Source organism: Rissa tridactyla, chromosome 14 (genome assembly GCF_028500815.1).
Source record: "Rissa tridactyla isolate bRisTri1 chromosome 14, bRisTri1.patW.cur.20221130, whole genome shotgun sequence".
Taxonomy (NCBI): Eukaryota; Metazoa; Chordata; class Aves; order Charadriiformes; family Laridae; genus Rissa; species Rissa tridactyla.
The window spans coordinates 2,881,388-2,905,611 of record NC_071479.1 but is presented as its reverse complement, the minus strand read 5'-3'; the positions used below and the strand labels follow the sequence as shown (position 1 = coordinate 2,905,611).

General features: G+C 47.5%; 3 protein-coding genes, 1 long non-coding RNA gene and 2 other non-coding genes across 6 annotated transcripts; 1 reads left to right on the top strand and 5 right to left on the bottom strand.

Moving 5' to 3' along the window:
* Positions 1–295: 295 nt before the first annotated feature.
* LOC128917680 (uncharacterized) lies at positions 296–5,500 on the bottom strand. The gene is made up of 5 exons (XR_008469323.1): positions 5,130–5,500; positions 4,906–4,961; positions 4,028–4,084; positions 2,943–2,994; positions 296–863 (listed from the first exon to the last, which is right to left on the bottom strand). It is a non-coding gene; the product is annotated as an uncharacterized LOC128917680 (long non-coding RNA).
* Positions 3,849–3,982, bottom strand: LOC128917736 (small nucleolar RNA SNORA17). The gene has a single exon (XR_008469341.1). It is a non-coding gene; the product is annotated as a small nucleolar RNA SNORA17 (small nucleolar RNA).
* Positions 4,578–4,710, bottom strand: LOC128917735 (small nucleolar RNA SNORA17). The gene has a single exon (XR_008469340.1). It is a non-coding gene; the product is annotated as a small nucleolar RNA SNORA17 (small nucleolar RNA).
* Positions 5,501–5,946: 446 nt separating the features above from the next.
* On the bottom strand, positions 5,947–7,810 carry MRPS2 (mitochondrial ribosomal protein S2). The gene is made up of 4 exons (XM_054220886.1): positions 7,717–7,810; positions 7,577–7,633; positions 7,229–7,358; positions 5,947–6,851 (listed from the first exon to the last, which is right to left on the bottom strand). Exons 1-4 carry the CDS (start codon positions 7,742–7,744, stop codon positions 6,308–6,310), a joined length of 759 nt encoding a protein of 252 aa, XP_054076861.1. The 5' UTR covers positions 7,745–7,810; the 3' UTR covers positions 5,947–6,307.
* A 15-nt stretch (positions 7,811–7,825) lies between these two features.
* Positions 7,826–10,588, top strand: PIERCE1 (piercer of microtubule wall 1). The gene is made up of 3 exons (XM_054220887.1): positions 7,826–8,006; positions 8,104–8,182; positions 9,093–10,588. Exons 1-3 carry the CDS (start codon positions 7,894–7,896, stop codon positions 9,276–9,278), a joined length of 378 nt encoding a protein of 125 aa, XP_054076862.1. The 5' UTR covers positions 7,826–7,893; the 3' UTR covers positions 9,279–10,588.
* Positions 10,589–13,802: 3,214 nt separating this feature from the next.
* Positions 13,803–23,703, bottom strand: PPP1R26 (protein phosphatase 1 regulatory subunit 26). Its single transcript, XM_054220885.1, has 2 exons — positions 23,540–23,703; positions 13,803–20,448 (listed from the first exon to the last, which is right to left on the bottom strand). The coding sequence occupies exon 2, from the start codon at positions 20,385–20,387 to the stop codon at positions 16,353–16,355; it is 4,035 nt and encodes a 1,344-aa protein (XP_054076860.1). The 5' UTR covers positions 20,388–20,448; positions 23,540–23,703; the 3' UTR covers positions 13,803–16,352.
* Positions 23,704–24,224: the final 521 nt, after the last annotated feature.

The window sequence follows — 24,224 nt, the reverse complement described above, 5'->3', positions numbered from 1 at the left end:
CCAAGAGCAGAGTTTTCTTCACCACTAATAAAAAGCACAAGCGCTTTCAGACACATGCTTACGGTTTACAAGCTACTCTACAATTTGGGAGAAAAATGACTACAGGGAAAGGTATTTTACACTCATGCCTTCTCCAGATTTCCCACATTAGCTGGAAAAAGAGGAAAAGCCGGAACACAGAGACTTGACAGCCCGATCTCAGCAGATGCTGCTGCTTCAGCAGCAGAATTGTGCTACAAGGGGAGGGAGGTAAGCAGCAGGACTCCTACCCTTCATTGTTTCCACTAAAAAACCATCCCAGTTCTCATAGCCACAAGTAAAAGTCTTAAATCCTAGAACGGTTACAAATTAGTATTACTTGGGGCGTTACAGCTACACAAGCATAATCATTTCAGCCTTATTTTTGGTAGCATCTTTATTTAGTTGTTTTGGGTTTTTTTTAATTAAAAAAGATAAATCCTTAACCACGTAGAGAAAACATGGATTGCAACAGCAGCGCTTTAGGTTATGGCTGTGAGAAGAGACGCGTGAGCCGAGCTGGCTGGGAGAAGGGCAGGACTAGAGCTCTCCCGGCCACTCAACAGGAGCACAGCGAAAGCAGAACGGACGCTCGGAGCAGAACAGCTGTAATTTTTTTTTGGTTTTTTTTTTTTTTTGTTTGTTTTCGAACTGACATTTGAGTGCCCAGGTTGCAGCAAACATTCAGAAGCACAAGCCACCTCGCATGGACTCTGGGCTGCGGGTGTGCTTGAACCCCCGCGTGAGAACAGATGAAGTTTTAGGAATCTCCGAACGCAGACACCACCAACCGTTTCTTTCGCTGCAGCCAGGTTTGCTAGAAATTCCGAAACTCACGGCGTGATCTGCAAGTAAGAAAAGGCCCAGAAATATTAAGCAACAACTTCAAATAAATACAGCCAGCAGAAGTTAGCAAGAAATGTTAATCCTAAACAGCTAATTAATCCATACCATCAGACTCCTGCTGCTCACGCTCTGGGCTAAGGCAGTGCAGCTGGCCGGGACAGAGAATTGCTTTTTCATTTCAGAGGCAACATTTTCAGCTGATTGATGAATTATATCAGGTTTGTTTTGGGACTGTCCAAAGATTTTTCATATCCCAGAGGAAAAAAGAAAAAGCTTCATAAAATGAAACCAAGTTTTAGGGGAAGTTATACCTGGGTTCGGTTACGATGATTAATGGGGAAACTTCCGAAAGCCATTTACTTCAGTCCAGAATCACAGAACACCTAAACTCGCGCTGGCTGCATTCACTGCAGCCAGTGGAAGCCCAGTGTCTGCAAACTTGTGTGATCAGGACCTAAGGCAGTGACAGAAGGCAGATGGCACTCAGAAATTAAGACTAATGTAGGAGAGGTTCTTTGCCACTAGATCAGAATGGTTTTGAAAAAAATGTTCTGGCTAGGCAGAGCGCGCTCTGGCAAGTGGAGTGAAGGGATAATTTAGCAGCCCGATAGCTGGAGCCTGCTCTCGGTTACTCTTTCAATTCTTAGGCTCCCTAAAAATCAAAGGCGAGTTTGCCAATCTCAGTGCAGAGGCAAGCTATTAATAGTGACGAGAAAGAAAAGCTGGGCTTATTCCTGCATTTAAAGCCAAGATATAAACCAGTTCTAAAGGGTGAAGGGCTAAGTTAATGTGCAGAAAGATTTTTTTAATTTCTCTCAAAACCACTTTAATACAAAATATTCATCCTTTCCACAGCTGAGAGCCAGGTAATTCTTTCAGTAAAGCAATATTCATAGCCTGGGACTGCCGCTCGGTCTTGGGAAGACGATTAACAGCAAATGCTATTAGGAAAATTTTAATAGCTGTCCTATGGCTCATACAGTCAAGTTCTAAAGAGAGCATCATCAGGCACTCACTACCCCTATAGGACCCTTGATGTGAGTAAAATCTGATGAAAAAAACCCTCAAGTATGTATTTCAGGGTTAAAAGAAGTCAGGGAATTTAAATGGGAGAGTCACATCTTAAGGCATGCCTCTTTGCGTAACCATATCCCCAACAACCTTATTAGCATTCTTTTTCCAAAGCCACTGCTGGTAGGCAGTGACTTTTCCCAATTAAACGGCTCATTTTGCAGCCAGCAGCTACCCGTTTGGTTAATGGCACCTTTGGCCCTCATAATGCCCATTTAATGAGGACATTTTCCACCATTTAGCACTGCCAGATTTTGTCAAGCTATTAGTCACTGCAAAGCCTCTCCGAGTTTCACAATAGCATCTATGCGCAGCCAGAGCTTCCCTCGCCGCTTGTTTTAACACCAGCTCAGCAGAGGCTCACGTGCACCACGTCACCCAAGAAAGGACAGTGACACACAGCTATCTGGATATATCGATACCTGCGCGCCCCGGCAGCTCACTGCCTCGGAGGTCGAGTTCCTCCGCCACCATGCTGGCGCAGAAACACAGCAGAAACCAACTAAAAATGTCACATTGTGCTCAATTATATTTTGTCTGCTGGGTTACCAGCCAGAACACGATGCTCAGGGAAGCTAAATCTTGCCTTGGGAAAAAAGGCAAAGCATTCTGCTGCCGCACTTACTGAAAGTTAGTTTAGAAGGCCTTTAAAAGACTTCAGGTTTTAGCAATAATTTTTTGCTTGGATTACTGAAGAGGAAGGGAAATAAAAAAGTTAATCAGAAGAGCGTTCAAGATTGCTCACGAAAACTACTGCATTAGTAAAACAGAGGAAGCTGAAAACACTCCACCTAAAGTAGAGGTTTGCCAGAAAAAAAAAAGATAAAAAAAAATATTGAATTTTAAGTTCTTTATGCAAGTATGCACTAGTAGCATTTAAATATTTTTTATTTGCCCATGTCGCACGAGAAGTCAGGAGGGACACGATCGTACCAACCCAAGGGCTCCTACGCAGACAGTGACTGCTTTGAGGTTTAGTATGTTTCCAAGAAATGACTAATACCCACCTTCAACATTTGAAGCAAGTTTTCCAGAGCTCAGTCCCATTCTCAAAAGTAACTGTAAGAAGGAAAAAGATCTTCAGTTTCATTACTTTGGGGGACGAGGTGGTTTGTTTGGTTGTTTTTCTCCCCGTTCTCCCCCGTCACCATGATTATAAAGCTGCATTTCAGAAGACTGATGATTGCAACTTCTGGTCAAACTTCCTTGGCACCCTTAGAAGTATGTTGTTGGCCAAGTTTTTTTATTATTGCTGGGAATAGGGTGCAATTTTCTCCACATGCTAAATCCACACCCAGCTATTTTTATATATATATAAAAATAGAATTTAAGAATAGAGCTGTCACTTCTATTTTTCCTTGCAAAAAGAAAAAAATAAAAAGGAAGGTCCTTCCCCTGATGCAGTTAAAATTGGCCTAATTTTAACTGCTTTTCAAAGGAAATTTGCTCCATCTTCCACCAAGTCTCTGGAGAGAGAGGTGTGCATGGAAACTGTCAAGCTACTCGTCTCTGAACAGTTACAAGTTTCAGGCCCAGGAAGCCCCTCCATCTCTGACCCCTAGTGATATTAACATGTCAGGAAAGCAAATCTCCAAGGACTCAGAACTATTAGAATAAAGAAACCTGGAGTTTGCCATTCATCCATAACAATAAAAGATACGATATGCAAGAAACCTGAGTTGGCTTTTAACAAAACATAGAAGTTTAACTTCTAAAACATACAACATGACAGCAAAAAAGTCAGTTGTATCTCTTATCTGTCACATAAACAAGGTGTTCATTAAGACAATGGCTGTCACAGTGAAGGACAGGGCTACCTTCTGTACCCTGTCCCTCCACAGCTGTCCATCCTTCACAATTTAAGATTAACATTAAAGGAAAAAAAAAAAACAAAACAGGAAAAACAAGAAATAATTGTCAGGTTGCTCATCATTCCTGGGTGCCCACAGGTTCCAGAGCACTAGCAAAGACACAGCCTTTTCCTCTCTGCCACCTAATGACACAAACATGGCACTACAGCCACATCTGCAACACGAGCTGGGGCACGGAGCTAATTAACAGCAGAGATTCCCTATTCCACGGGGGAACTTACACCCACTGCTGCTCCTCAGGTCTTTGAGAAGACCTCTGCCACGTCACACGGCTTTCTCTGAAAAAGAAGGGGAACATATACAGCATTTATTTTACATATTTAGACACGCTTCAAAACCTGGTTGTATGGTTACTGTTTCACAGACAACAGGAATCTGAAAGGGCCGGTAAGAGAGGGAAGCTAAGGAAATAAATGCATAGTGCAGGCACATTTTTACTTTCAGAGAGGAAAAGGGTCGGGGCTGCCAGCATCCATCTTCCAGGACGTGGTCCCAGTGATGTCGCCAACGTGCCACGTGGCTTTAGACAGATCACTCCAACTCATCCTTCTGTAATACAAGTCTATGCACCAACTGGACCCTACCGTTTTTAAGGCTAAATAATCATAAAGCCACGCACCGCCGTCCTCCTGCAAATCCACTCCAGGTCAAGCATTCCGCCTTTCTGTTTTATTTCATAGAAATCCCGCATTTAATGCAATTAAAAAACAAAACAAAACCGGGAAGGCTTCGTTTCTCAAGAGCTTCCTGTTAACCAGACTATTTATAAATAATGTCAGGCTATCAATCACTCTGAGTGCTCACGGGTGTCAGAACAAACGAGCGTAGAACATAGCCTGTCTCTCTCTGCCACCTAATGACACAAAGATGCCACAGCAGCCACCTTTGCAACGCCTGTGGCAGGTTGAAAAAAAAACACCCAGAAAGACGAAGAAAAGTGATAGTTACACGTATGTGTAAGAACAGGATTATATCACCTAGTCAGAAAGTAGTATTAAAGGTATTTGGTGCAAGTGTAGATACTAAATGTAACAGACCGCTTAAGATAACAAGATGCCCGAAACTCCCTCGCACAGCCGTAGCGTTAGGCACCGCTTACCCTGGATTTTTAAAGATGCACAATCTTTTTCACTTCACCCCTTTTCTTCCGCCAGGCTGAAAAAAGAAAGGCAGAAGAATTCAGTTAATCACAAGCATTTAGCTGATTCCTAATCCTAGTATATTCCTACACTTCAGTTTATAATATACCCGATCTACGCTACTACAGCACTGCCTGAAGCAAACCGAGCACCGGACGGGGCCCGCTCCGGACCCCACCCGTACCTCCATCACACCTTCCCCGCGCCGCACGGGGGGCTCTGCGGGTCCGCAGCCATCTCCTCACCGCATCCTTCCCGTGTTCAGCGACGGGGGAGACGAGGAGCAGCGAAACCCGCCGCCGCCGCCGCCATCAAGGCCCGCCCTGAGAAAGCTTCGCTGCAACATGGCGCGGGAAAGGGAGGCCGGGGCGAGCGGCCGGCGGTCGGGGCGGCACGGGGCCTGCCCAGAACGGCTCTCCTCGACCGGCACCGAGAGGGACCGGAGGCGCTCGCTTCCCCGCCTCACCCCGGGACGGAGCGAGCCGCCCGCTGCCACCCCTCCTCCCGCCGAGCGACGCGACGAAAAGACAGCGCGCCTCCCGCCTTCCGCTTATAAAGGGCGGGCGGGCGGAAGCGGCGCGGGGACACTCTGCGCAGCGCCTTCGCTGCCGCGGGCGCCCCCTGCTGGCTGGGAGGGCGCAGAGCAGGGAGCGGCCGGGACACGGAACCGGGACAAGGACGGGGACAGGGGGGGACCGGGACCCCCCGCCCCAAGCCCTCCCGCAGAGACACAAAGCGCGTTAGGGGCTGCGTTTCCCTTTCCTCAGACGCACCCTGCAGCCCCCCACTCCCCATGGCGGTGGCAGAGGTTGGACGCCGGGACAAAATGGGGACCCTCCAACGCTGCGATGCAGCGGCTTGCCTTGTGTCCCCCCACCCACCCCCGGTCTGCAATGCCCTGAGGGTCCCCAGGCTGAGAACATCCTTCATCCCCCCCTCCCGGGACCATAAACATTGCCCAGAGACTCTCCTATACCTTCCATTTCACAAGGGAAGAAAGAAAAAGGATCACAGGGACCTTTATTTGTCATACCAAGAAGCGTGAAGATACAAGTGGTTTCAAGTGAGATCACAAGCTCAGGGACAAGAAGGCCACAGCAGCAAGCCACCTCCTTGCAAGAGGGACAAACAAGGACAGCAGCTGGCTCTGCCCTGGCTCCGTCTCCCCTCGCATTGCTCCGCATAATTTTATTTTGAGCTGGAGACAGTTGTGACCGCCATGGGACCTCTGCGCAGCGGCAGAGTTGCCGGGTCCTTTCCACAACCAGCCCAGTTGGGTTGGTGCAGGATCAATGCCCATGGGAGTGGAGCAGGACGCCCATCACCAGGCGTCTGGGCATGGCCAAGCCTGTCCCTAGGGCTCTAATTGCCCTCCACGTTGCTCCGCAGCTCGTCAAAGACCTCACTCTGCCTCCTCTTGTCCTTGGCGCGGATGATGGCCATCCTGAAGAGCTTGCAGTAGAGCTCCATGGCGGTGGGGCTGTCGTCGTTCCCGGGGACAGGATAAGTGATCAAACAGGGGTTGCAGTTTGTGTCCACCACCCCCACCGTTGGGATGTTCATCTTGGCAGCATCCCGGATGGCCACATGGGGCTCAAAGACGTTGTTGAGGCTGCTGAGGAAGATGATGAGGTCGGGCAGGCGGACGCTGGACCCAAACTGGATGTGTGCGTTGGTGAGCAGGCCGCCCTGCCAGTATCGGGTGTGGGCGTACTCCCCGCACTCCCGCGCCGTGCTCTCGACCAGGTGGCAGAACTGGCGCCTGCGGCTGATGAAGAGGATGATGCCCTTGCGGTAGGCGATGTGGGCGGTGAAGTTGAGAGCCAGCTGGAGATGCTGCATCGTCTGATCCAAGTCTATGATGTCCTGGTCCAGGCGGCAGCCGAAGATGTAAGGCTCCATGAACCTACAGGGACAGAGGGAGGGCGACGCAAGGGGACGCAGGACGGAGTGCTACAGGCATCCAGCAGCCACGTTTCTGAACGTGGTGTGGCTCCACAGAAACCTTCTCACACCCCAGCTCCCATCTGGTACGACAGGAGCTCTCTGCAGAGTCTGTCCCAGCCCGGCTCAAGGGGTGCAGGTCCCACACCCCGCTCAGGGCCCACACTGAGTGGGGTCCCTGCACTTCTGCAGGGCAGTAACTGTGACCAGGAGGGGATGTGGGTCTGCAGGGGCAGTTCCAGCCCCAGAGCGACCCAGTGCAGCCCCCAAAGGCTCACAGGGTCCGGGGAAACACTCCTGATGTCAACAAGCGACGGATCACAAAACGGGGTCACTCACCTATGCCGACATCCCTTTTTGTGCCCCAGGTGCACCCGAGCATCGAAGAGATCTTTCAGGGAGAAGAGCTCCTTCACGTTGAAGAAGTCGGGGTGGCTGAGAGGCTCGGAGAGCAGCTTGTCATCCGCCGCTGAGAGATGGGGAAAAAAATAACAAATAAATCCATCACCGGTTCCTCTCGTGTTTGCAGGGGATGAGCCAGGACTGGAGAAAGGCCCTGCCGAGTACAGCAAGGGTCTGGCGACAGCGGCAAGGTCACTGCTCGTCGCCTGCCCCCGGTGCCGGGGGTCCGGCTCGGGGAACCCCCCCTTTCCCCGCGGGAAGGTGCCGGTGGGCGGCAGCACTCACCGCGGGGCCGGGCGGCCGGGGCCGGTGCCGGTGCGCTGCTGTAGAGCCGCGGGGCTGCTGCGGGGAGAGAAACACGGGGCTCGCACAGACGGGCCGGGCCGGGCTCGGTGGGGACGGGCCGGGCTCGATGACCCGCTCACCTGCCCGCAGGAGCCGCGGCACCGCCATGCTCCCCGCCCGGCCGAGCAGGAGGAGGAGGAGGAGGAAGGTCAGGCGGCGCCTTCCGCTTCCTGCATCGGGGGGGCCGGGCCCGCTTCGATCGCTGCCCGCCCTCCGCGTCCCGTCGCCGGGCAACGCGTAGTCCCGTCCCCGCCGCCATGTCCCGCCCGGCGGCCGCGGGCAGCCCCGCTCCCCGCACCAGCGACTGGTACCGCACCAGCCCAGGGCTGCCCGGCCGTTTCCAGCAGCCAGCCTGCTTCCGCGGCTACGGGTGAGACCGGCCACCGGGCCCGGGCCCGGGCGAGCGCGGCCCCCGCCCCGCCGAGCCCCCCGGCAGCCCCGCTCCCCTCTGTGCTCTCCTCCCGCAGGAAGCCGGAGCCGCACCCCCGGTACCGGACCACCAACCAGACCTACGGCAGCAGAGCCCCCACGGTGCACGAGGTGCCGGTAGGTGGTGGGGGTGCGGGGTGACGGAGGCACCCCCTGGCTTCGGCCAGGGGTTTGGTAGACGCGTCTTCGAGTTTTGGCCTCTGCGACGCAGAATCATGGAATGGCCTGGGTTGGACGGGACCCTCCAAAGGCCACCCAGTCCCATCCAGCCCCTGCCCTGGGCAGGGACACCTCCCACCAGCCCAGGTTGCTCCAAGCCCCGTCCAACCTGGCCTTGAACCCCTCCAGGGATGGGGCAGCCACAGCTTCTCTGGGCAACCTGGGCCAGGGGCTCACCACCCTCACAGCAAACAATTTCTTCCTAATGTCCAACCTAAACCTCCCCTCTTTCAGTTTGAAACTGTTACTCCTCATCGTAGCATTACACCCCCTGAGCCAGAGTCCCTCCCCAGCTTTCCTGGAGCCCCTTTAGGGACTGGAAGGTCTCCCCGGAGCCTTCTCTTCTCCAGGCTGAACCCCCCCAGCTCTCTCAGCCTGTCCCCACAGCAGAGGGGCTCCAGCCCTCCCAGCATCTCCGGGGCCTCCTCTGGCCCCACTCCAACAGCTCCGTGTCCTTCTGCTGTTGGTGCCCCAGAGCTGGAGGCAGCGCTGCAGGGGGGTCTCACGGAGCGGAGCAGAGGGGCAGAATCCCCCCCTCGCCCTGCTGCCCACGCTGCTGGGGATGCAGCCCAGGCTGCAGGGGGTTTCTGGGCTGCCAGCGCACATTGACGGCTCATGTCCAGCTTCTCCTCCACCAGCACCCCGAGTCTGTCTTGGCAGGGCTGCTCTAAATCCCTTCATCCCCCTGGCAATGAACTTCCCGAAGCACGTGAAGATGAAGTGCCCTCATCACTGCGTGCAAGCTTCTGCACGTGGCAGGTGCTATTGATGTTGACATTTAAAACATCTTCCCCCCCTTTTCTCACAGACTTCGTTCCATGTCACCTCGCACGCGTTTTCAAATACTCTGGCACAGTACGGCATGTACAGAGATAACGGGCTGAACACCTCCCTGGAGAAGAGTCACGTCACCGGTCCAGACAACCTCATCACCGCCTATGACCACCTCAACTTCCACCCCAGCTACAACCCAAGCGGCCCGTCGCACTGTTAGATTTGCACCAGTAACGATGACAACATGAAGCCAGTTTACTGCTGGCTGCCTAGATAAAAAAAAAAAAATACAAAAAAACCCAAAAGCAAGCAAACAGCAGCACTGACCTTATCCAAAATCTGTTGCTAAGCCCCACCTGACAGCGTGACAGGAGGCACTGTGATGCTACACTGTAGTGGCTAACCGAGGTTAAGGGTATTTCATCGAGAATATCAATAATGTTGCTTTTCAAAATGCCTTTTGAGCATACGGGAATGCTGTGGCTGCGAAAGCAAACCTGGGCAGGACACCTTCCCCTGCCACACTGCTCCACGAGGGCTTTGGGAATAACACCCAGCTCAGTATTTTTGGATATTGCTCACCCAATATTGACTCTGTGAAGATTGCAAGGAAAGGGCAATTAGTACCGGCTGGTCACTGCCTTCTGTGGCATTAGCGTTGTGTCTGCTGCAAGGTATCTGCAGTACTTAAATGATAGTGAAAATCTGTGTTGTTATCACTGAGGAGAGCAAAACTGCCTAGACCATCAGGAAAATAATTCATAGGGCACAATAACCAGCAGCAGATGAACACGTGCTTCACACTATTAACCATCTAAGTCAGGATTTAATGAGAATTTTTCTCTTGAACACAGGAAAAGAAAATTTTCAGCTTGGTAATGCAAGACTAGCTCTTACAACATGATTAATAGCTACAAAATTAGTGAGTTAAAGGTAGCAGCGCATTTCCAAGAATAACCCTGAACCCAAACTGTTTTATGTATTATTATTTTTTTTAACAGGACTCCTACTTAGTTAATGTCACAAATTTAGCTTTGGGGGAAAGGAGTTTAAATCTGTGTTATCAAAACCGAGTTCACTAATTTGTTGGGAAAAACACATACAGCCACTTTGGTACTAGATGAAAATAACTAATTTACAGGGCGAATGTTATGAGGACTACTATCTTAATTTAGAAAGATTTCATGTGATTAAAGGTCAGTAAAGAGCTCATACAAACCATTTTACTTAATTTATAGGCAGCATATGCTTAGAAATACTGGAACAATATACATTACATATATATATTCCTTTAAGCTTTTCTCTGTCACTAACAATCCTTTAAACTCTTGGCTCATGTACCACATATCATTAAAAGTTAAGATTTTAAAACTGTTCTGTACTATTTAATGAATAACCAAACTGCATGTTTTCCAGAGGTATTCACTAAGCCTTTGGATTTCTTATAGAAAGCACGTTCATCTTTCTCACCTCTCAAAACGACAATGTTTCAAGAAATTATTCAAATAAAGACAACTAAGCAAAAAGAAAATGTTTTCTTAACTTTTATTGCAACAACTGTAGTTACGCAGCCAGTGAAACTGCATCATTTAGACAGTAATGGCCCTAAAAGGAAAACCTTAGCACCTTTGCTTAAAAACTAGTCTTGAAGAGAAACCAGTCTGCCTGTTTAGGGATGAGAAATGCTCCTACCTTACAGGAACAACAAACTGATAGTATACATTAAAAATGAGTGTACTACTGTTTCAGCTGTTTGCTAAAAAAATGAATAAATTAAAAAAAAAATAAGTGTAATACTATGTCCAAGTACCACTGCAAATGGTATTCTTCATGTTAGAAATATTCCCTCTTTGCGTCCCTTTTAGATAGTCTTATAAACTGACAGGAAGCATGACAATGACATATGTAAACATATTTGCAAGGTAGAACTATTCCGTTTATTTAATAATGTCACTAAGCAAAAATCTGACGTCCGAAACTGGGCAGGCCTGTACTTGGGCTTTTTTTAAACACTCAAACCCCAGCAAAGCTACATGTTCCTGGACCCAGCAGCAAGATTTCACTCGCACCACCAAACAAGCCCAGTTCTCGCTGCAAAGCACTTGGTTATCTCAAACAGAATAGCTGGCGAAATCTGCCTTTGCTGTGGTGTGAAGACACACCAATACATCGGAACAAGTAAATATACTAAGCAGAAGTGGGACTGAAAAGTTAACTTTTTAAATATTTAATGCATGAAAACAAATAAGCAACCCTCTATCATTCACTGCTATTCTTCTATTAGACTCTAGACAGTACCTTGAGCTTCTCATAACTTCCCTTTCTTCTCCTGAAAGGAAAAATAACATAAAGCGCTGAATTAATACAAACAGTTCTGACAATTTAACATATATTTTTATCCACAGACTTTTCCGCAGGTGGAATAATTTAGGGATAAGACTGCCTCTTCTAAATATAAATTTAGTGGGTTTTGTCACATATTTTCCACCTGTTTTCATTCTTCACCTAAAACCACCCACCCCTTTTTTTCCTTGCCTTAATCTCTTCTCTTTTTTGTTTTATTCTTAAACTGAAACCAGTGCCTTTGAACAGTTTTGCATGCAGTATACCTCACGTCACCCTCATATAGACTGTATCGTGAGATATGGTGGAGCAAGGTTATCCAATGCGCTTCCCCTGAGGTTTGCTGAGAAGGGAGCAACACGCGAGCTTCAGCTGCAGCCAGCCCCAAGAGACGTGACTCTACACATTGATTTGCTCAAGGTGACACTTCCCATACTTAGGCCAAAGACATATTTTCCTTGTGTTTTCTTTCCTACATTTCCCTATTTTGTTAGGCTTAAGAAATAGTGACCTGTTTGTTCGGATGCTAGAGACCCAATACACTTTTTTAAAGAAATACCTGTACAAATTCAATATATCATCCTCAAGATGATGCATTTTACCATAGAGAATCTACCAGAAAGTCTTTTTCTACTCTATATTTTGAAAGCAAGATTTTCACATTTGCAGATAAAATTATGTGAGGCTGTACTATCAAACCAAGACAAACTGCAGTTTTTCAAGGTCTGAAAAATTAAAAACCATATATATACATTAACAAAAGAAATGGCGGCAGAGATGGTGTGCTCCTTCCTTGCATAAAAAGCAGCTACACGTCAAAACACGTGTTCCTAAAATAGCAGCAAATAACTCTTTATAAAAAATTAAAGTAGTCCTTGTGGTCCCCTGAGGATCCTTGAAGATTGCCCTTCCTGAAGCACAGAAAAACAGTCACTGTGATAAAAATAAAACAGTATATACCTATTTTCAAAGTCCTGAGCGAGCACAGATTTGCCTGAGAACTCTGGTCTTGCAATCAGGATGCTGTAACTTACTGGTAGCCATAATGGAATATATGAGTAGTTTTGTTTACCATCCAAATTAGCAAGTTTTGTGCTCTGACTAAAAAAAAAAAAATAATCTTTGTGCAAAAAAAAAAAAAAGTAACTTCTTTACATGCTTGAGTAGACTGGAGTTCATGGTTCCATGCACGTATCTACTGCAGTAGATAAAGGATCAAATTAATGCCTCCGGAGGATTGAATTAATGGAAAAAGGAGCTTGTTCTGGGCATTCACCAGAGCTATGGCTGGAGCACTGAAAAGGGCCAGGAGGGGCATATAGCCTGTGCCTGCTCTATGGTTGGCTGCCTGTTATGATCAGTATCAAAAAATGAGAAAATATCCGTAATAAATATCAGGGGAAAAAATGCTTTTAGTACTGCATCTATCAAGATTCAACCTCAGGAGGCTTGTAATGCAATCCCAAACTTGGTACCACACGCTTGGGACTCTTGCTCATGAATTTGTTCTCATTCAATATAATCTTTCTACTCCTCAGCTGTTCAGCCTTTAATCTGTAATGTATAAAAGTGATTCCTTATTGCTCCAAGACACCAGGCTTGTCTTTTTCCAATGAGTGATGAGAGCTGTACCCAGAATGACGATATGGCCAGCAGTGCCATGGACTCTTCTTACGGCTGCGGTGCCAATGCCCAAGATGTTCATTGACCCACATCCCCTGTGGGTGCTTGCTCCTCCTTGGCAAGTCAGCAATTCCCATGAGAGAAACTCTGGAAAAAAATCACTTGCTGAGACCAAATACGACTGTGAGGACTTGGAGGTGGAAGGGAATAGCCATAGCATATTGGTCCAGAAACACCAAGGGTGACAGCACCGTGTGAATATCAAACCAGCAGAATTCCTTCCCTCCCTCCCACCTTGAAGACTAGCTGAATCTCCTTGCCTTTTAGAAGAGCCACAGTGCTGGGTGTCACAACATCCCCCGTGAGCAAGAAAGCACATTCATCCCATCTCTGCACCATCAAGGGCTCCTAGACTCACTAACACCAGCCTTCCATATCAGGGCAGAAAGGACGATGAGTTAATCCTGGAGGCTGCAGAAGGCCATTTAGAGATACACTGAGTGCTTTCCAACTGAATCACACATCTCACCTGCTAAACTCTGCCTCAAAAACATGGAACCCCTTTTGCTAGCCCTAGTGCTACCAACAGAGAGGGCTGAGCACAAGGGAAAACACCACTTCCTGACCACAAACACCAGGAAAGAAAACTGCTGGTAAGGTTCTACTAAAACGGCAAGCCCCATTCGCACTTCCCACAATACCCACAACTTTTTTTGCCCATGCATTTTGTAGATTCTCCTTCTTCATTTTTTTGTTATTAAGAACGACATTCCCCTAAACAGCCGCATCTTTAAAGATCTGGATTCTGTTTCACAGTCACAAGGAAGTCACACGCTATTGTCACACAGGAGATTACAGTCTCAGGACAGTGGGTGGCTAAAGACAACAAAAGGCAAGAAGCAAAAGCAGCGGGTGAACCGAGATCCTGTTCCCTGGTTCGGGTAATGCAAACGCTGTGACTGTCTTCAAGGGAGACATCCTTTGCTCACAAATGTTACCGGCACAAGCTAATTACATCTTCCGACTACAGTCAGGAAGGAAAAAGAATAACACAAAGATACTACTCGCTAAAGACGATGACACAAACCATAGGAGGACTCTGGTTTCACGGTCCATGGTCAGAACCCCATTTATTAAACATTATAAACTCATCAATGTACACCATTTCCTATATACAAATCAAGTTTATCAATTTAAAAAAGTGCTGCTTGAAATTAGGTTTTATTTAAAGCACAAGGTAATGGGAATTGCATCTTAACTGAAAGTGAATCAGTTCACAAGTAGCATTGAGAACACAGACACATCGACAGGGGCACAAGACACCTTTTAAGTCTTAATGATGATTTACTGAAAACTTTGAGGAGAAGAAACATTCAGCTTATTTTATACAAACAGTACATAGTGCTTCCATCATCTCTATTAAAATTAAGTATACAGTTTAATCCTTTTAAAGCAAGGTACTCTGAAAACTTCTATTTTAAAATACCAGCCTATTTACCTATTCCAAACAAAAGGCCCAAATCCTGCAACTGAATCAAGGCAGATAAAAATATATGCCTGTGTAGACGGGCTGCAGGCACGGGAGCTAAGTAAAAAAAACACTTTTCCAAGGTATCCTACCACAAAAATGAGATGATCTAGCATATGGATCTCTTCAACCAACCCACCCAAGGACTATAAAAAGGTGGCCGGATAGAAAGAAATGTCAAGTGACCACTATAAACATGTTTAAAATGTAACTGCACAACAGCATAAATACACAAAGGATGTTGTTTATCTCTCTACATGCCACAGTTACTACGCTGTAGTTTGCCAATATTCTGCAAATGTGACCACACCAGGGGACACTATGTGATACTGGATCCATTCTTGCCTGCTTTTGCTCCATTTTGCACCATTAAGGCCAGCCTCCAGGAAGACTGCTGAAGTGACTGAGAAACAAAGTGACACTGAGCGGTAGTTTGGCTGAGAGAAGTTCCGTAGAAGACTATATAAAGAGAATAGCGGATCAATTCACAGGGACAAGATGTAAGAACAAACTACTCAAAGGACTTCACTACACACAAACGAAAAGGAAAGAACCAGCCAACAGCTTAAATCCATGCTTTTTGGATTTTTCAGTGAAACCAGCATGGGGGCACTTTTTTTTTTTTGGTGATATGAATGTGCTACTTCAATCCCATTTAAAGTTAGTACAAATAAAAAGATAGTAGTGAAAAAATGCTTTATTCTGGCTGCTGGAAACGGAGGCAGAGAAAGCTCTACCAGTATGAAAGAACAGTGCTGAAAATATCCTTGGCGTTTACATTAGGGACTTCCTACAGCAAACCTAGCTTTGTTCTATTGCACAAAAATTGTAAATGAAAAGAGAAGTTCACAGAAATGTAACATTTTAGAAACCACTTTTGAAAAAGGAAAGTAAGGGCACTCAAATTCAAGAAAGTTCATTGAGGAAACCGAAAGCCATTTCTGGGTAACTGCAGGGCAGAGTTAGACTTGAGAATAACGAGGAATTGTTTCAGCCTTGCAGGCCCAACAGTACGTAAATCTAGCGAAATCCACAGAAATCACGTCGTCTGTACAGACACCCTCCTTCACTTTTCTCAAGCTGCAATTGTGCTTGGAATCATCCGCTAGCAGGAGGTTTCCGGGATTCAAAAGGTACTTTCAACAGCTGCTGAGATCGCTTTACACAGGATGTGCAGACAGACAGATCCACTTCATTTACCTGAATTTGCATCTGTATCTTCAAGGATGGATCTCCACACCCACAGCTGCGCTGACTTCGCTGGAGTTTTGCTTATTGAACTCGCCCAACAGTCCTCGGGGTGGGAGAACCGAGACCCCAGCACAAACCCACGACATAGGATTGTCCTAAGGCAGCTCGAATGTGAACAGATGTCAGATAATCTGCTTCAAAAGTCTAGCACAGCTATCAAATGCTGTGTTTTCCTAGGATCTCTTAACAGATTGCCAAATATATTCTGTGCACAAACAGGTTTCCTTCTGATATGCCTCATTTAAAGTGTGATTAGCCAGTATCTTATATACAGTAACCACAGCATCCTGTAGTAATGCAGGCCTTAAAAATCATTATAAAAAATATTTCCTTAGAGCACTTTAAATAATTTACAAAATTCTACAAAAACTATGTATGTTTATCCATGGTATCCCTGTTAAATAGAAGCATTTTTCACATTAGTGTGTATATGATATACAGGTATCAGTATCTCCCACTGTCTCTCCTTTCATGTCTCAAGTTTTATCAAGGTAATTACAATGATAGTTATTTTCTAAAAAGATGCTTACTGTAAAAAAAAAAGTGTACTTACATATTTGAAACCTTTCTTTTCAAGAGGGAATCTGGGGAGTCCCCTGCAGGTACATCAGTAAATTTTGCACAGGTTTTGTCTAAAACTTCCTGCCCTTGGCCCACTTCACAAGCAGTTTCCCTATTCTGCAGGACAGGTATTTTTCCTTCCAAACTGGAGCTGGATACCTGAACTTCTTCCTGCCTGTCACTGTCCTGGCAGATAACTTTTTCCTTCTTAATGCACATCTGCATACTGTTATCTGTACATGCTCCTCCACTAGTTTTATCCACTGCTACTGCTGTGACATTTAGTTCCTGCAGTGGGCAACCTAGACTTGGATCTGGCCTCCTGTCCCACTGGGTATCCTCTCCCTTACTGCATGACTGTGTAGTCTGCTGAGATGTGTCTCTGCTAATGTTATCTGCTTTTACCACTGCCATACTGTGTTCAGGTAGTGGGGGATCTCTATTTGAATTGGCCCAGCTGCCTTCGTGGACATCTCCTTCCTCGATCCACATCTGTGTGTTTTCAGCTTTGGATGTTCCTTTGCAAACCTTATCTGCTTTTACTGCTGCCGCGCTCAGCTCCTGCGAGGGGGAACTCGAGCGTGAACCCGACTGGTCTCCTGAATCATCAGCCTTTCTGCAACCCTCTGTTTCCTCTTTGATATACAAAGGAGCAGCCTCCAGTTTTCCACACGTCTGGGGACTTGACGCTTCCACAGCAAGCTTCTGAGAAGAACTGGATTCTTTTATTGCTGTCGTACACTCCCTGCTGAATTCACCTTTTGGCAAGAGGGCTCCTCTTCCCTGATTAAGTATGTCCATATCCTGGGAAGCCACCTCTGCTCCTAATGCACTGCTCTGGGTGAGCAAACGCTCCGCTTTCTGCCTTTTGTTCAAAAGCATGGATTTCTTCCTGTCCCGAGCATATTTCAGACCTGCAATAAATTTACTTGAAATTTTTAGGTGAAAGGTATTCTTTCTTTTAGACCTAGACTTCGCATTCATTACTTTTCGTACTTTACAACCTTCATTTTTGCTGGTTTTAGGTGGGAGCATTTTCTGCATGGGCCCTGTATTAGGGACATCCTTTTTACCTGTTGCATTGTCAGATAACTCATCAGCAGCAATACCTTTAGTCCCTGCCACTCCTTGCTTAGCTTTTGGCTGACCAGTAGTATGAAGATCAACATTTTCTGCAGAGGAAGCAGATTTCCCACTGCCATGTAACATTGCACTTTTCCCCTCTGTTCTCTGACAGTTCTTCAACTCATCTGTTTGATGAGATACCTCAGTCTTTTTACCCTGACCCAGCACAGGGTCAATCTCATTTTCAACTGGCTGTTGCTTTGCTTTTCCTTTATTAACAGTTTGTTTGGTCACTCTCAATAGGTCCAGAGTTGCATCGTCTTTTTGTACTTCTGAATTGCTTGCAGAGTCTTTAGCCTTTTCTGCCAAAAACTTCCTAATTTCTTGTTCGATGCTGTCATCGCTGTCCACTGAACTGCTGTCATCAGCATCTGATGCAGCTGTGAAAGTACATTTTCTATTTTTAGCTACCCGCAGGTTATTCTGGTTTGAAGTTGGTTTAGGTTTATATCCTTTTTTAAGCTGCAAATTAAACTCTAAGTTCTTCATGGTTTCTGTTTTATCGCCGGTAAGTTTGTCTGGGGGATTTCTGATGGCATTCTCTTTCACAGCTTTTCTCGGTTTTGAGAGGCAGCTTTTCAGTAGCTCAGGGTTTTTACATTTCCACTCATTTTGTTGGAGGCTACTAAATTCATCTAGCAGCTGAGTTTCTGTCTCACTAAATCTGACTCTCTTCTTGCACTGAGATTTCTGGTCCTTGGACTTCTTCTTTAATTTTCTTTTAGACCGCAAAAGGTCCTTGATAGCACTATCAAGGTCCTCATCGCTATCCAGAGAACTGCTCTCATCATCCGAACCATCCCTCTCCTGAGTTTGGATGGTATTTTTCATAAGCTTTCTTGCGCTACTCTGAACCTGCGTAAGAGGGTTTATGCAGTCCGAGGCCATACATCTGCCAACAGATCCAGATAATCCAGAAGACATCAGCTGCGGCTGCCCAGTCTCTTTGCTACTGAGCCTTTGAGCATCACAGAGCTCTGCAGGGCTGCCCAGGGCACAGCCCTCTTGGAGCACAGGAAATTTTGAACAGGTACCTGGCTGGGAAAGTCCTGTCTCCAGCTGTTCCAGTGGTTTTGATGCACCTTGTTTCACTATTCTGCCTTCCCTTTTAAGTCTCCTTTTACGACTCAATGACAGCTTCAGAGTTTTGGGAAGAGAAGGCTCAAGGGTACCGGTGAGGCTGTTTTGATCAGAAGGCAAAGGCATCTGGATTGAGTGTGACAGGCCGGGAGGCTTTGTTCCGAGGCTTTCCGACTGTGCTTTCAGAGCCAAAAAAGCCCTGATTTCTTGCTCTATGCTATCATCGCTGTCCACAAGGCTGCTGTCGCTTTCACAACGGGAGGATGAGAGAAGCTGGGGAGAAAAGAAGGAGTCTGCAGCGAGTGATTTGCTGTCACTTCCCATTTGGGATGGCATGATTGTTTTGGAAATATCAAGGATAGCTTCTGCACACATGAGTTCTGCAGATGTGTCCGCTCTGCAAGAGGCCTGTAGTGTGAGCTCACAAGCAGCAATCTTGTTTTCCGGAGGTGTAAAATGTCTAGCTTTTTTCAGTGGTTTAAACAGCTTGTTTAATTCATTGCTGGTGCTTTCTAGTTCTGTTGACTTTGAATTAATTTCTTTTCTCTTGTTGCTTATAGGGTTTTTATGGATTTCTGGTGAGGCACTTTTTGTTGAGCTAATCGTCAGGCTGGCAGAAATGTCCGCCATACCCTTTGTGTCAAATTGTTCCCTCTGCAAAGGGACACAGTCTGTTGCATGACCTGCCTCCTTCCTGATTTTCTCCAGCTGATAAAGCTGAATGGCTTCTTCAATGCCATCATCGCTACTTGAGTCAGATGCGTGCACGCTCTCGTTGGTGAGTGCTCCCCTCTTCTCCCAATAATTAGCTCCACCTTCTTCATTTCGCTCCACTAACCAGGGCTGGCTGGCAGTGGCCATTTCTAGATATGCTTGGTTCACTTGGCTGAAGTCACGAGGCTCTTCTTGGATTTTAGACTGCAAACATTTGGACTGTGTGCTGGTTTTCTGCAGCTTGGGATGGTGTCTCAAGAGAAGAGCATCACAACCTCGCTTTATAGCACCACAGTTTGCTTTGTTTGTTGCTTCTTTGTTGCATTTTAGGACAGCTCTCACATGGGGATCTTTTTTATCCTTCCCGATTACGCATTTACTAATTTCTTGCTGCTTCTTCTCATTCAAGAACTGCACTATTTCAGCTTGTATGCTTTGTTCAAAAGAGTCATCGCTACTGATGCTCTGAGGGGACGCAGGCTGTAGTCTTTTACCAATTCCCAGGTGATCAGACAGGTACTCTTCCGAGAGCATCTCAGCTTTAAATTTCACAGGGAGAAGGTTACTAGACATTTTGTTCTGGGAGAATTCCCTCTTAAACCTTTTGTCTCTGCTTATATTTTCAGAACACTCCGCATTCCTTTGCAACGACTGGTCACTTTTGCTTTTTGCTTTCAAGTACTCTTGAATGGCTTCCTCTATACCTCGGTCAACAGAATCGTCGCTATCAGAATCGAGCAAGAGTGTCCCAAACCCCACACTCTCTTCCACTTCAGTGTCATCCAAATCAGCAGGGCAACCACACTTGGTATATTGAGGATGCTTCCGTAGCAATGTGGTGCTAGATGCGACTCTGTTACTAGTGCCCTTTTCTCCCTTTTGTTTCTTCTGCATAATACAATCATACTCATTGTTCATACCCAAGGGAGACTCTTGGCTTTGCAGGTTGTTTATGATCATCTGAACTTTTGCACTTACAGAGGTTCTAGTGACGTCCCCTTCAGATTCGGAGAAGCAAACGGGATATCTACAATTCCTTGCTGGTCCGAAGGACTCCCATTTTGTCTGAAGAGCTACCAAAGGAGAAGCATTCATAAGGAACATTCTAGCTGACAACAGCAAAGTCCACAATGGAACAGTTCTTCAGACTGGTCTCTCTTCCATCCTACAATTAAAAAAGAGGAAAATATTTTTTATTATTCATCTATTATTTAGAAGTTCCATGTAATAACACTGGTAACATAAATTGTAAATTATTAACACTCAGACTTACTCTGCCAGATATCACAAGAGTTACTCCTCAGCATCACTTTAACGGGTAAATCAGTCACTACTGCCATTAAGGACAAGACAGAGCATTCATCATTTGTGGTTTTCAGTATTTTCTGGCACAACCATAATCCAATTCAGGTAATTACCTTCACTTCTGAAACTCTTCCTGCCCTTTTCATTGAAGGTCGCACTCTCTTTTGCGCCCGCTCCTACATAACCATGTGTTGTCAAGACACACAAAGAATCACTGCGATGATACTTCAGCGCACAGACGTGTGCGATCCCCTTCTGCACTAAGATTGTCTGAATATTTTTGCGATGAACTTTGTGGCAAGAGAGAAAGAACAACTTTAAGGGAATCTTTCATAACAAAGTGGAATTGGTGGGAGTGGAGAAGCCTGCAAAATATTCTGCTCCCTGTGTTTCCTTTGGCATAATTGCCCTTTTTAAAGAACGCCCGCCATGCATAGCTCAGCTTTTCAGTTTTACAACAAAAACAATGCTGGCTATGTCCACATGGTGTATAATGGGCGGATGTGAAGCAAGCTTGCCCATGATCTGAGATGGTGGAACACAAACCAACTCTTATTCAAAGAGCAGAGTAACGCTGTTAGCATGATGCCTGAACTCACACACTAACCCAAGACAGCTTTTACTAGTTCTGGCTTAGCATTAAACACACACAACTGAGGGACTTGGGGCAGCTCAAAGAGAAGGAAAGGGAGCTTATATTTCTTCCTGAAAAATACCATACAGCAATAATCCTGAGATACCAATCATTCTGGCCTCGCTGCAGGATAAAAGCTCTTGGTAAACACAAATCTTTAGGAGTTTGCAAAAGCAGGATGATTATAAACTATTCTTTGTATTATAGTAGAAAACCCAAAGAGAATGAAGCCCTGGTTCATGGAATAGTGAAAACTGCCATCCAGAAAATGCCAGATCACACCCTGAAGAGTTCACAACTTCCGTGCAGTCCCATGAGGGCTGAAGGTTTCACCTGCAGCATCATCTGGTGGGACCAAAAGAGCACCTGGCCGACACAAGGCATACAGCAACCTCAACAAAAAGCTACGGTGGTTGAGCAGTTTTTCAAGCGCAATTCGCAGTCTCCCACACAAACCCAGTGAGCCCCAATTGCAGCATGGCACGGGACTCTACTGACCTAGAGACATGCTTCTGCCTCCGAATCCTCTCCAACCTTGCCCTTGTCAATTATTCTCTAGTCCTGGTTTCAAATTAACCAGTGGCAATAAATATTTTAAAGAATTAACGATTCTAAACTCTTTAAAGAAAGAGTATATTTATTTGCTACTGAGAATAAGATAGCACACAACCAGGGAAGACAATTCCTTATCACTTTTAAAAAGAGCATGGTGCTCCAACAAAGAACACAGTACAACACAACAAGTGCTTTTGTCAGAATGACTCGGGGACCTGTGCTCAGGGAGCACTTTTATTGCCATCTTCTTAGTAGACTAGAATATTCTTGAAATCTTACTGACCGAGGCAGGGTCAGCCTGAACACGCCTTACACGACATCTGCAGAGCGGTTAGCTCTCAACACACCACTGATAATGCTTTTGCCGCTTCTTTGCTAGTTCTCTGCCGCAGAACACCTTAGCAGAACACATTTTAACCCAAACTGTGGACATCGTTCCTGAAAAATTAAAAGTTTTATGTGTAGTGATCCTCCTTGCTAGTTGGTACCCAGAGCAACCCAGCACAAACTCTTTTAACTTCCACCTTTTAGTGAATTGAAGATAGTTTAGACTAATTTCTGCTCTACACGTGCCAATAAAGCACAGCGTTCCCGATCATGCGTGTATTCAGGCATAAACTGGGGAAGCTCCACACAAACAGCCCAACACGATGCGTGTCAGAACCCCAATTTTCAGAAACACGTGAATGAACACACAATTTCTAAAGCAGCCTCCAACACATTCACTAAATGGGCAAACATAAATTAAAAACATTTTTCCTTGTAATAAGCAGCTAAGGATCAAAAAGACAAAAATTAAAATACCTAATTATCTTTGAAGAAATGCAATTAACACACTTAAGCTCCCAGCTTCATTAAAAAAACCCCCAAATTTATTTCCTATTAACCTATTTCCACAGTTTCCAGGAAAGGGGCAGGTGCCTTCGCCACAACACGCCAGGATTGCTGTCACCCTGCGAGGATGACATGGGGTGGGATGAACCCCAGCTCTGAGGGGGCACCCATGGAAGGCGTGAGGGGATACCCAGGGGCATGTGGAGGCTGCGCGAGGGGGGATGTGAGGGGACATGAACTGGGGAACACCCACAGAGAGTGTGTGAGGTGACATGAGGGGACACTCACCTGGGGGACATCTACACATGGTGTGTGGGGACACCACAGAGGCAGCATGAGGGGACACGACAGGACACTCACTGGGGGGCACCTGCAGGGGCTCTGTGAGGGGACAACGCTCATAGAGAGGGTATGAAGGGACACGAAGGGACACCCACCCAGCGACACTCACAGAGGGTTTGTGAGGGGACACCCACAGAGTGTGTGTAAGAGAATACAAGGGGACACCCACCCAGGGGCACCCACAGAGGATTTGTGAAGGGACACAAGGGGACACACTCCGTGGGGCACTCACAAGAGTGCGCGTGAGGGGATACGAGGGGACACCCACCCGGGGGTGCCCACAGAGGGTCTGTGAGGGGACACGAGAGGGCACCCCCCCGTGGGGCACCCACAGAGGGTCTGTGAGAGGACACCCACCCAGGGGGGACGCCCGGAGGCGGCGTACGCCATGCCCCCGCCGCGGGGCGCCCCGCCCGCTGCCCGCGGCCAGCCGGGCCCTGCCCGCGCCGCCATGGCTCCCCCTTCCCGCCTTCCACCGCCCTCGCCCGGCCGCGCCGGGCCCGGACCTGGGCCTCGGCCTCGGCCTCAGCGCTCCGGCCTCGGCGGGGTCCCGCCGCGCCGCCCCGCCCGTCCCCCCGGCGCTCACCTGCCGCCGCCGCTGGGGGAGGCCGAGAGGGGCTGGTGATGGTGGCAAGCGGCGCCCGGCCCGGGCTCGCCGCTCCGCCGGGCTCCGCTCTGCCGCTGCCCGCCGCGCTGGTGCAGGCAGGGGCGGGCGGCGCTTCCTTCCCTGCCCCCGGGGAGCGGGAGGCATGCGCCGCAGGGCTCCGCCGGGGAGGCGGGGGCGACCGGCCGGCCCTCGGCGGCCGCCGGCTTCTGCCCGCGGGAGCGGCGGGGCGGGGAGGGGCCGGGCCGGGCCGGGTCGGGCCGCCCCGCCGTCGGACCACAAAGGCAGGCGCGGCCGCCCCGGGGCCCTACCGGAGCGGTAGGAGGCTGGAGCCCGTTTAACGATCGGTAGTGGAGGGTCCGCCGGGGATGGAGGGACACCCTGTGCAGCGGGGGGAGTTTGCAGACCCCGGGCAAGATTTGGGCCCCAAACCCCGATCCTGCGAATGCTGAGCAGCTCTGTCCCGGCAGGGACTTCAAAAACACACGTACCGGGTGGTTTTTTTGTCCTTTACTTTTGCGACAAAGCGAGTACAACGCACAGGGGGAGAATAATTCATCCCACTCCCTTCGGGCATGCAATGGGGGCTGACAAAGGTGGGGAAAAGTCCAGACAACAGCAGAACACACCAGTGACTGTCCCAAATACAATGTTTGGGGATGCAAAA